Source organism: Gymnoscopelus microlampas (assembly GCF_963454915.1).
Source record: "Gymnoscopelus microlampas genome assembly, chromosome: 23".
NCBI lineage: Eukaryota > Metazoa > Chordata > Actinopteri > Myctophiformes > Myctophidae > Gymnoscopelus > Gymnoscopelus microlampas.
Genome location: NC_139960.1, coordinates 25,274,017 through 25,286,371, shown reverse-complemented (window position 1 = coordinate 25,286,371; position 12,355 = coordinate 25,274,017). Strand labels below are relative to the sequence as shown.

General features: G+C 42.0%; 1 protein-coding gene across 1 annotated transcript in view; it reads left to right on the top strand.

Moving 5' to 3' along the window:
* Nucleotides 1-1,087: 1,087 nt before the first annotated feature.
* The window catches only part of ptprr (protein tyrosine phosphatase receptor type R), a gene marked incomplete at its 5' end in the record, with an annotated part of 43,397 nt that continues 32,129 nt past the window's right edge, over nt 1,088-12,355 (top strand). Inside the window, 4 exons of the mRNA XM_084049537.1 lie at nt 1,088-1,124; nt 1,721-1,998; nt 4,949-5,033; nt 7,778-7,877. Of these exons, the coding sequence (XP_083905663.1) occupies nt 1,088-1,124; nt 1,721-1,998; nt 4,949-5,033; nt 7,778-7,877 (500 nt within the window). The remainder of the gene's footprint in view (nt 1,125-1,720; nt 1,999-4,948; nt 5,034-7,777; nt 7,878-12,355) is intronic.

Sequence of the window (12,355 nt, the reverse complement as noted above, 5' to 3'; positions counted from 1 at the left end):
AGTAACTAAAGTTTTCAAATAATTGTAGTGGAGTAAAAGTACAATATTTGCCTCTGAGATGTAGTGGAGTAGAAGTAAAAGTACTGAAAATTGGAAATAACTCAAAATTGTACTTAAATACAGTACTTGAGTACATGTACTTAGTTACTTTACACCACTGGTTTGCAGACTCAAGTAGCCTACTAAAACAATCCACACATGAGGGATTATATCAAAATGCCTTCTGCTAAAAACGGTGCTTAATTAAAAACAATTCTCTATTTCAAAATCAATTTAAACTAGCTTGTGAGGATGATTTTATTGTAGGTTATAGTGGCGTTGGCAGAGAAAAAAAACTGTCCAACCCGAACAGGCTAACATTACACAAAATGTGGCTTATTTTGTTTGCAGTGATTATATTGCAGGTCGGTAAGGTTTTGAAATCATATGTTGACTGTCTTGTGGTTGTGTGGGAGCTTGATTGGACGATGCAGAGCCCATTTTGGTGCATGGACATGTAGTACTCTGTATTGAATGGAAAAGCTATCCATGGTTCAGCACCATGGATAGCAACCGACCAAAACTCGACAGAAAGAAAATGTGTTGCCATGTATCAAACACAGAAACAAAGGGTAGTGGATACACAGTGTTGTTGCATAAAAGCAAAGGAATGCCACCCAGGGGAAAAGTTAGGCTATAATGTAAAATGTGTAATTAGTGTCTAGTTTAGCCACACTGCATGCTTAATTTCCATTAAAAGCATTTTTTTTGTTTCTAATTAAGTGTAGCATTTGTGAATGAAGACCCCAATAATGTGAAACTCCTATTTATTATTTTGTGAAGTATACAAGGCACACAGATGAAGGGGTGCTTCATACAGACTCACCTTGCCTGTACAGACACACAGGCAGATACACAGATGATCAGACAGGCATATATAGGCAGTGATACATAGGTTGTCTGACAGGCTGTGCCAGCCTGTCAGACAGTCTCTACTTGTGTTTCAGTTTCTCAGACCCGTGGAAATGGGAGACAGACAGAAACTGATGGCTTTCTGGGCGACTTGCCAGTGAGATAATATTCACACCCACACAGCAGTCTTTCTGCGATGGGTTTCCTGGTATACTGGTGGTGCAGTGGAATGTGTCAGGTTAGATAGGGAGATGGATATCATGCCCCAAATCTTGCGTTATTGCTCAAATATGGAATTCTATACACCATCAAATATATATTAGAGTTCCTCAGGGCTCCAGGCTGACGTTGCACACCATTATTATACCCTGTCTTGTTCTCCATACTATTGTTTAAGCCAGTGGATCTCAAACCTTTTCAAGTCAAGGACCCCCAGTTTGGTCTGTATTTAGTCGTGGACCCCCATCTGAAAAGATTTTGTGACAGGGACCCACCAGAAGCAAAGATTTGAGTTAAAAGATTTTCTTTTTTTTAAAATTGAATATTCAAAGATTTGCACACATTTTCAAGATTCTTCAAAGAATAGCAGATCTACAAGCTCATATTTTTCTACGAGCTTGTATAAATATCTGCTATTTTTGAATAGCCAAAGTATTATGGTTAAAGTGGTTAGCATGATTGTGACACTCTACAGATTTTGCTGGGGACCCCCTGGTACCCAAGGACCCCTGGGGGTCCCCGGACCCTACTTTGAGAACCAATGGTTTAACCCTGGCTTCTGCTCTTTCTCCATCTCTCTTCCTATCTCTGCAACCCCCACCCTCTTCAGACACATACTCCGGTGACCATGAGGTGCTTCACTCAAATCCCCATCGCTCCAAACACCTCCCATCGTCTGTCCATCCTCACCGGGACTCGAACCTGCGACACAACAAAGTGCCGGACTCCCGCCATGCCACGTTAGCCAAGCTGATGCCGGCGTCCCTCCTGTCGCCGCGGTTTCGCCAGGCACCCGTCGGGCATCAAGCCCTCAACCTACTGGCAAAGCCAGGGCATGAGGCGGGAGCGGCACGCTACCCGGTGTCGGCACGTCACCTGGTCACTGTGGTGAGTAACCTGCTCTCTGATTGGACAAGGAAAAGGATGCATGATTGTCAAGGTTTGCAAACTACATGGTTGGGCTATCAGCCCTGAATAATCTTGTGTTGATTGTTTGTTTACGTTTTATTAACTTATATTCAATTTAGGTTTGGCACAAAGTCAGTATGTTGACTGTCCCAGGAAAAGTAATTCAAATTGAATTTCCTATTATATATTTTTTATTTACAGATTTGTTAAGTAAGATTATTGTATTTGTTAGTTACTGACAATTTACTTGGCACTTACAGTACATGAATTGTCCGGCTGCATCCTTCTGCTCTCCTAATCAGGTTACAGGAGTGAACAAGTCATCCTTTACTGGATGAGGAGAGAGAGGTAGCTGCATGAGAAGGGAAGTAGGTCAGATCAATAACTAAGCTTAGTCTTGAGTGTGTTTTACAATGGCAACCCACCACAAAACGTGCCGAGCACAGCCATAAAACACCTATTAAAAGCCACTGTAGGCGTGCTTCACTGAGACGGCTGAGCAGTATGCGTGGACAGATGAGGGGTTGGACGAGGACAGAAGTGGGTCAGCTGTAGACATGCTATAGTTAAAGTGGCTTTACCATGCACGTATACACAATAAACTGACAGTAGAGTGGAGGCTGCTGCTTGAGTGGTTGGATGAGAGGAGTGCTGCTGGTTGGATGACAATGGAAGCATTGTGATGTAAAAGAGGCCAGCGTGGCCAGTTCAAACCGTTTTAAACCCTACATTGCATGTGGTCAAATTGACTGTGTCTTTCTGCATTCTGCACCTAGAAACATGCTTGTTATGTTAACACACAGGTGCTCCTTATTATGCAGATTGTATGCTTGCTCTATTTTGTCTGCCTCATTTGGATAGTACAGTGGGGAGTGACAGGAGACAGGGAGAGAAACGGGGAGTGACACGCAGCAAAGGTCGCCGGGCTCGGGAAGTGAACGCGCAACTCATTAGAACCTACTGTATAAGGCATGTGCCTGCACAAGGCCACACGGCCATGCATTTTTAACCACTTTGAATCTGGCGTCCCTATTTTGGGCTAAATCTTCAAAAACATTAACAACAAAATGTAAGCAAATTTGACAACATTTTAAAAATAACAAATCTACAAAGAGCAGACCTACAAGCTTGCTTCGTGATGCTATGTGAGCTTGTAAATCAGCATTTTTTGCTATTCATAGTAGGACAAAGTAAGTAGGATTTATGTTAACATAGGAAGTTCTGAATGTTGCTGCCTCCTAACTGTGTCAGTATCCGTTTAAACCGCTGACACTATAATACAATGCTGCAGGTGCACTGTACTGTAGACTAAAAACTTCAGCACATTTTTACAGATCATGCGAGTCTGTGATATTTGCAACAGAGGAATCAGGTCAATATCTGTGAGACTAGGGGTGTAACAGTTAATCGTACTAACCAAAATGGTTACTTTTGGTTACTTTTCAGGAATTGAAAAAAAAAGAATGATCCATGTGTTCCAATGGATCCAATGTAGTTCATATTTATTATATTTAACTAGTCTCTTACAATTGCACTTGTTTATCCTCTATGAGTTCTCTCTCCTGATTGTATTACATTTGTATCTCTACCTGAAAATGAATTTTCAGGTAAGGTTTACAGCAGTTTACAGCAGTTCTCAAACTGTTTACAGCAGTTCTCAATATTTTTCGTGCCAAGGACCCCTAAATTGATATGTATTTGGCCACGGACCCCTATCTGAAAATTGTTTGTGCCAGCCAGGGACCCCCAAAAGAGAACATTATTTATTTTTAAACACTTTCAAGATTTAAAATAGCAGATGTACAATATAGCAGATGTACAAGCTCAAAGTGCGTCACTTGAGAACCACTGTAAATCTATACTGTTCTAAATCCTAAGAGTTTTATGAAAAACGTATGTTGCTATATATATTTAGCTCAAATCTAAAATAACACAGATGCTTTCCCGGTTTTAATGGGTTAATACTTTTCATCGATAAAATATTCATAAAACCCACAGACTCACTTAACACTTTCACGTTCACCTTAAAAATATTTCGAAAATAGGCCTGGGCCATGGCGTCGCGGTCCAGGCACCCTCGGTTGAAATCCCTTAACTGACAGCGTGTCGCGGGTTCGCGTCCCGTTCCCGACGACCTTTGCTGCGTGTCTTCCCCCGTCTCTCTCCCCGTTTCCTGTCAGCCTACTTTCACTGTCCCTCTCCAAATAAAGCTATAAAAAGCCCCAAAAAAAAATCTTTAAAAAAAAATATATATATTTCGAAAATAAGAGAAAATAGCAGATCTACAAGCTTTCAACGTGTCCTGACGCAACACGTTATGAGCTTGTAGATCGAACTTTTGCACGATACTCTTGTAAGACGAATTGGGGCATTGTTTTACGAGAAAATAATGAAAACATTCAAGATTTCTGCCCGACAGCAACGATATGTGTGCAGTATTCATCAGTATTCTAACTGGCAACAGGCCAGGGTCACTGTGTTAGTGTGTGTGTGTGTGTGTGTGTGTGTGTGTGTGTGTGTGTGTGTGTGTGTGTGTGTGTTGACAATACCGTCTGCCACTTGAGTACCCTATTTGGATCTACAAGCTACAGACATTCCTCCTTGAGACAGAATAGTCTCTGTTGTCATGGGGACGAAAGAGAGAGAGAGAGAGAGAGAGAGAGAGAGAGAGAGAGATTGAAGGAGAAAGAGAGAGAGAAATGAAGAAGGTAAGGGAGAGACAGGAGAGATGAGATGAAGAGAATGGTGGTGGGAGGGCGAGAAACAGCGAGTGGGGTGTGCGTGTGTGTGCACGTGTGTGTGTGTGTGTGTGTGTGTGTGTGTGTGTGCGTACGTGCATGACTGCATGACTGTGCGTGCACGCACGTGTGCATGTGTGTGTGGTGTTGACACTATTACCTACACAATGGATGGTTGTGTAACACTGTAGATAAGCAGCAACGACCTTCAGACTGACATTGAGGTGATGGGAGAAGAGTGGGAGAGAAAGAAAGAGAAGAGAAGCAGAGGGGAAGGCAGGGCACGTTTATTTTCATACTCACTGACAATTTAAAAAAAAATGTTTGGGGGGAGGGGGTTGTTAAAAAGTTAAAGCTCTACATTCCCATGGTAATCATTGCTATTGAGTGTTAATTCAGTTTCTCCAGTTCTTTGCTAAACAGAAAATACATTTTCAAGTGGGTCACCAATGTCATCCAATCAGGACAGAGTACCCATTCTTCAGCTTAAATTTTATAGGGTTTCAATTCCAATTTTGTCTGCTCATTTATTTATTTCATCACTTACAATTTCATTTGTTTAAGAGAAGAAGTGCAAAAAGAGCTCTCCAGCTCTGTTTTCTTATGAGCTGGAGAGACAGGTAGAGTCCTGTTACTGAACAAACACTGAGTCTATGCAAATGATTAGAGACAGACAGACAGACAGACAGGCAGGCAGGCAGGCAGGCAGGCAGGCAGGCAGGCAGGCAGGCAGGCAGGCAGGCAGGCAGGCAGGCAGACAGACAGACAGACAGACAGACAGACAGACAGACAGACAGACAGACAGACAGACAGACAGACAGACAGACAGACAGACAGACAGACAGACAGACAGACAGACTGACATTCTGTGAAATAAAAATGGAAAGAAAAAATATGGAAAGAACAAAAATAATTATGGTATTATTTAATGCCGCTCGGGATAAATAAAGATCTCTATGTTCTATATCTATCTAAGTCACCGGAGTTATATTATTAAATAGTTGCATTTGTAATGGGCTATCGCCTGTATAAGACCACATAAGGTAAACCCACATGTAGCTATAAAGATAAATCCACATTGAAAGTATGAACATAATCAACATGAGGGGAGGTAATTCAACATAAAGAGACTAGACATAAAGACAGGCCAACCTGGCGACAACAGATTGTGAACTTGCAGATCTTCTATTTTTGTGTGACACTGTTGTATGAAGTATACAATAGGGCTACTTAGGTGGTTAATAAGACCCCCTAGAGTCCCCCTGGCTTTCAGCCTTCAGCCAGTATTGAGAAGGTGTTGATGGAGTCACAGATGCACACGTCCTATTTTGAATCTGTGGTGTGGACAGATCATTAGGACAATGAAGTGAGACACATTACACTGACTAGCCTTATTGATCAGATTATTGACCGGGCTGACACCCCAAGGTATACCGTGTTTGTGTGCGTGTGTGTGTGTTGGGGGGGGGGGGGTAGAGAGAGAGTGGGGTGGGTAGCAATAGAGTGACAGGGAGAGGTGTAGGGACAGATAGATTAAGAAAAGCGAGGTGGACAGAAGGAGTGAAGAATATGAGATGGATGAAGAGGAAAGAGAGACACTGAGAGAGGCCTGATGGATGATAGTTAACCACTCAAGGGGGCGCATGCTACCATTTTCGGTGATCACCCTCTCACCGTGGTGGTTTGAAAACTACAACATGACGTCACTGAGCCGCGTGATAAGCGACTCACCGCTCACCTCAACACATCTCTCTGTTTTTACCGACCAACATCACCGGACTATAGCGCCTAGTAGTATCACCTTTTAGGTGAAATCATTTCCACCTAAAAGGTGAAAGGGTGATCATCTCTAGGTTTTACCTCTAGGCTTTATGCCCCCATGTTTTAATTGTTTTTTTTTGTTTTTTTTATGCAATTGCCTTCTGTAGCACTTTGAGATTTTTTACAAATGTAAAGTGCATTATAAATAAAATCCATTATTGTCTCCGCCAGGAGACATTGTTTTCACTTTCCGTCAGACAAGCTAACATTGGTCAAGCCTCACGTGACACGTGACAATACGGTGAAATAGTGTGATCTGATTGGCTAGTGACGTATAGCGGCCTATAAATACATGTGTCACTTTGAAAGAGTCTTAGCCTCTTTCAAAGTGAGGTAAGACAGGAATAATCTCGAAATGGCTGAGAAATGGCGGATACTGTAACAATTGGATAGGACACTTACATATAGTAAGACAGGACAGGACAGATAGGACACTTACACAGACAGGACGGATAGGACACTTACATAGACAGGACGGATAGGACACTTATACAGACAGGACGGATAGGACACTTATACAGACAGGACGGATAGGACACTTATACAGACAGGACGGATAGGACAGTTATACAGACGGATAGGACACTTGTGTCATGTTACTATGACACAGTAACAGTAATCTTACAAAAAATAGTTGTATTTTTTGTAAGAATTAGAACATAAGAATTAGAACATAAGAATTAGAACATTCCCAACACAAGTCTGCTGGCGGAGACTTGTGCTCCGAGGAGCACTTTTTCTAGTTATTATTATTATTATTATTATTATTATTTGCCAGACCCAAGGGGTCGGGCTTACATGAGGCTTTGTATCTGTTTTGTCCATACATGGTATGTCACTTTGTCCCCCGGCCCCAGCCAAAAAAGTCTGTCCCCCTTTCGTCATAGAAGGGACACACGTCATGCGAAGCCCGGCCATTCAGATTTCAACCACTAGGGGTCTGGCAGTACCAGGTCTCCTGGTTCTTGTTACCTAAACTGGTAGCATGATCTACCAGTTACCTAAACTGGTAAATATCTTTGCCAAAAATCGCTGATCTACAAACTCGACAAAGCGTTGCAACACAACGTGTTGTGACCTTCTCGATCTGCCATTTCTGGCCAATGTTCCCCAAAGAATATGGATGCTGGGGTTCAAGTGGTTAAATATGGATGACCACTCCAAGTGTGTAATTGCTGCCCATGTATCACCTGTGTCAGAGAGGAGGAGGAATAGGAGGAGAGGCACATTCTCACAAATGAGAGGAGAGGATGAGGGTAGAGGAGAGGAGGGGGTACAGGAAAGGGGAGTACACAATAGGTGAGAATAATGTGGAAATATCGGCATTGAACGGAGTGGTTCACCCAAAGAATTACTTATTTTCTATCAATTACGCAAGCGTTTAATTCATGGAGATTTGTTTTGTTTTTGTCACATTCCTAAGCCGTGTTGTGTGTCATTATTTCAGTTTGAAAACACTGGATCTCTCTGTTCTGCCATCCTGTCAGATGGGAACGGTTGCTATGGTTACCTAGTCGACTGTCCATCTTTCGTCTGCTCTCTCTCCCTCTCTCTCTCTCTCCCGCTCTCCATTTCTCTGACTATTTCTGTCCTCTGGTTTGGCAGCTTGTGTGTGTGTGTGTGTGTGTGTGTGTGTGTGTGTGTGTGTGTGTGTGTGTGTGTGTGTGTGTGTGTGTGTGTGTGTGTGTGTGTGTGTGTGTGTGTGTGTGTGTGTGTGTGTGTGTGTGTGTGTGTGTGTGTGCACGCGCTTTGACATTCAGACCAGGTAAGGTCCTGGGGTCCTTGCAGTGGGATGAAGGTTGCTCAGCAAAATGCCTGATTAATAAAAGATTAATATCACACATACGCTCTCGCTGTCTATGTCTCTCTTAGTCTGGATGTATCCAAGTGAGCATTGCTGATACTCCATTGACCATGTCTGTCTGTCTGTCTGTCTGTCTGTCTGTCTGTCTGTCTGTCTGTCTGTCTGTCTGTCTTGTCTCTATTTGTCTTTGACGAATGACAATTCAATGAACCGTACATCTTCATAAATACTAATTAGCAGGGCTTTAACCACTTAAGCACTGTTTTATACCATAGCAATTCAAAAATAGCCAATCTACAAGCTCACAACATGTCGTGATGTGATGCGTTGTGAGCTTGTAGATTGGCTGTTTTTGAAAATTGTCAACTATAATGACATGCCCAAAATAGGGACGCTGTGTTGAATGTGGTTTGGCCTAGTGGAAATTCTAAGTGGCTGGTAACTTTTAATTCTAGTAGCCACATTGGCTGTTGACTGTGGGGAGAGTCTTTTTTCCCGGTGTTTCGCCCAGGTGGACAGGGGTTGAGGTTAGGTTAGGCACAATTTCTGTGAGGTTAAGGTTAGGGTTAGGCATTGTTTTTGTGAAGTTAAATGTTAGGGTTTAGGCGCAACCTGGGCGACACACCAATGAAAGAGGGTGTCCCGGTGAATGTGATCCAAAAAGTAAATTTCAAGCCCTGCCAGTTACTGTGGTTCAATAATGTCTGACATACAATATGTCTGCCACACGGGGCACTATGCTAAAATCTCTTCATACAATCCTGTTGAAACTCATCCACACATGACCCACATAATGTGGTCTTTTTCTTTCTTTCTTTCTTTCTTTCTTTCTTTTTTTTCTTTCTTTCTTTCCATTCCAGTGGACGTAAGAATGTGCAATATCAATTTGGTTCATTCTGTTCATGCAGAGACCCAGGAGAGGACAGGGTTTCCGACCCACGGCTCACCAGTACACTGTAATACCACAATATCCCTCTGGGGCCACTGGTCCAATAATATATATGTTTAATTTAGTTTTATATGATACACTCCTGTTTTAGATTTTTTTTCTTTTAATTCTAGACTCCTCTAGAATCCTTGTACCAACGATGCCACATTGGAAATACATTTTTCATGACACTTTTATGTTTTAAGATTTACCAAATCAAAGCAATCAATCAATACAGCCTGGGACCGGGCAGATGAGGAAGTGATGTCGTTATGGTGTATTTGTTGTGGTGTGTATCCTCTGTTTTATCAATGGAACACTGCTTAGAGGCAATGTGAGAGAGAGAGAGAGAGAGAGAGAGAGAGAGAGAGAGAGGCAATCCAGAAATGTAGAAAGAAGCAATGCAGCTGAGACCCAAGCTAAGGGAGTGAGGCAGGCTTAAAAAGGTGTTTGTGTGTGTAAGAGGGGTTGAGGCAGAGATTGTGTAATTCACAGACGGTATACAAACCTCCAATCTCTCTGTCTGCAGGATACTGCTGTGTGTGTGTGTGTGTGTGTGTACACGTGCATGCTTGTGTGCTGCTGCTATCAGGTTATTGGAGTGTCTGCAAGCTGGTAGTTACATACAAACACACACGCGCGCACGCACGCACACACGCACACAAACACACATGCACTACTTAATAAAACAATTAAATACAAATAAAATAGCTCCTTCCCCCAGACAATCAGGTTTATGAACGAGCAGACTGGGAAAAGGACAATAAATCTTTTGCCAACACTAATCCACCCCTTATTTTCCTGCCTGTTTATAGTGTGTGTGTGTGTGTGTGTGTGTGTGTGTGTGTGTGTGGGGGGGGGGGGGGGGGGGGGGTAATTATTCATGTTAGTGGTGTGTGTTACGTCTGCCAGTGTGTGGATCTTTGTTGCCAAACCATCCATGTAACCAAAGATGGAGAGATAGAGAGCGAGAGAGATGGTCAGACAAAATAAATGTATTTTTGTCTTCATTTTGTGTGTGTGTGTATATATATATATATATATATATATATATATATATATATATATATATATATATATATATATATATATAATCCAAATAACAGTCAGAATGCACCCATGGGGATCACTAGCTTTGACTGCCTCTAGCCAAACATGCCAGCTTGGATGAGCTTAGTGACGCTGCTCAACCAGAAAAACACACACACACACACACACACACACACACACACACACACACACACACACACACACACCTCATTCTTAGTTTTTTCTTATTTCTTTTGCTGCCAGTAGCAAAGGATTGTGGGTAAACAGAAAGTCAAAGAAGGAGCAATTCATTCACTGAATTTCTTTCTTTCTTTCTTTCTTTGCAATTTACAACGTATTCATTTAACCCTTTATCCTTTATAATAGTCACAAGTAGAGTGCAAAGCAGTATCGGTCTGAACACCATGCTATTTAAATAACATTCTTAACATTTGTGGTCAAGAAAACATTTATCAAAATAAAACATACTCTCTCGCCATGGCCTGGCGGAGACAATAACAACATGTGAACAAGCACATACATATAACATACACACAACATACATATATCCGAATAGATATATAGACTGACAGTTAAGTGCTTTAGGCGGAGGTGGAGTCTGAAGAGGTGGGTCTTCAGACTGCGGCAGACAATTGGGAGTGAGTCTAAAGTTCTGACTGCAAACGGGAGTTTATTCCACAGTTTGGGAGCTAGGAGGAGCTAAGAGTCTAAGACGTGTGGAACATCGGCTTTTTAGAGAAGGCTTGAACAGCCTTCCTGTGTTAACCCTTTAAGACCGGGAACGCATCGGTGTCATTTTAAGATTTCTTTGGCTATTCAAAAATAGCAGATCTACAAGCTCATAGCTCATGCCGCAAAATAATAAAAATTGTGCAAATCTTTGAAGTTATATATTTTAACCCATTGAGACCTGAAGCCCATTCTACATGTCTCCTAAATCTCAACAGTATTCTGAAAAACGTATGTTTCTATATCAGTGGTGCTCAATCTTTTTCATGTCAAGGACCCCCCAAAATTATATGTTTTTGGCCGCGGACCCCCATCAAAATATTTTGTTCCAGGGACCCCCAGAAGCAAAGATTTGAGTTAAAAATGTTCACTTTAAAAATATATATTCAGAAGATTTGCATACATTTTCACGATTTTTCAAAAATAGCAGATCTACAAGCTCGTAGCGCGGCACTCGGTGCCGCGCTATGAGCTTGTATATCTGCCGTTTTGGCAGGTTGAAGACTAGGCGTGATGCAGCATTCTGTATCATTTGGAGGGGCTTCAGTGAGCATGCCGGGAGGCCAATAAGCCTTCAATAGACTCTTTTTTAACTTACCCTGATAAAGTTGTTTTTACTTTTTGTTTTCTCATGCCCCCCATGTAAAGCGTCTTTGGGTACTCAGAAAAGCACTATAAATATTTGAGATATTATTATTATTATTATTATTATTATGGTGAAGGATCTGATCCTTTGGATGTTGTGAAGTGTGAGCCTACAGTACAGGAGTGAGTGATCACTGCAATGTGTTTCATGAAGGACAGCTAACTATCCAGGACAACAACAACACTGACTTCTGTCAGTTGGATGATTGGCTTAAGTTTGATTCCCTTTGAGCCCCTGTCCCTCATTAGTCCTGGGCTATCAGCCAGTTACCAGTGTTGCCATGTCTGCTTATTATATATACGCTTTGGGCTTGTTTTTCTGTAAAGTTACTAATAAATGATTGGTACTTGCGGGTTTTTGGGCTTGTTTGTAAAAAGTAGCTGCTTTGGGCTTGCTTCCTAATGTTTAAACCAGTGGTTCTCAAAAATGTTCATGTCAAGGACCCCCCCCCCAATTAATATGTATTTGTCCCCCCCCCCCCCCCCCCCCCCTTCTAAAAATATTCTGCCAGGGACAAAATGGTGGACAGAAGCATAGGTTGTGAGTGTGAGCATAGTAGCTGCTATATTCAGCATAATAGTGTTGCACACTGACATGAAGATTGATTTTACTTTTTCTAT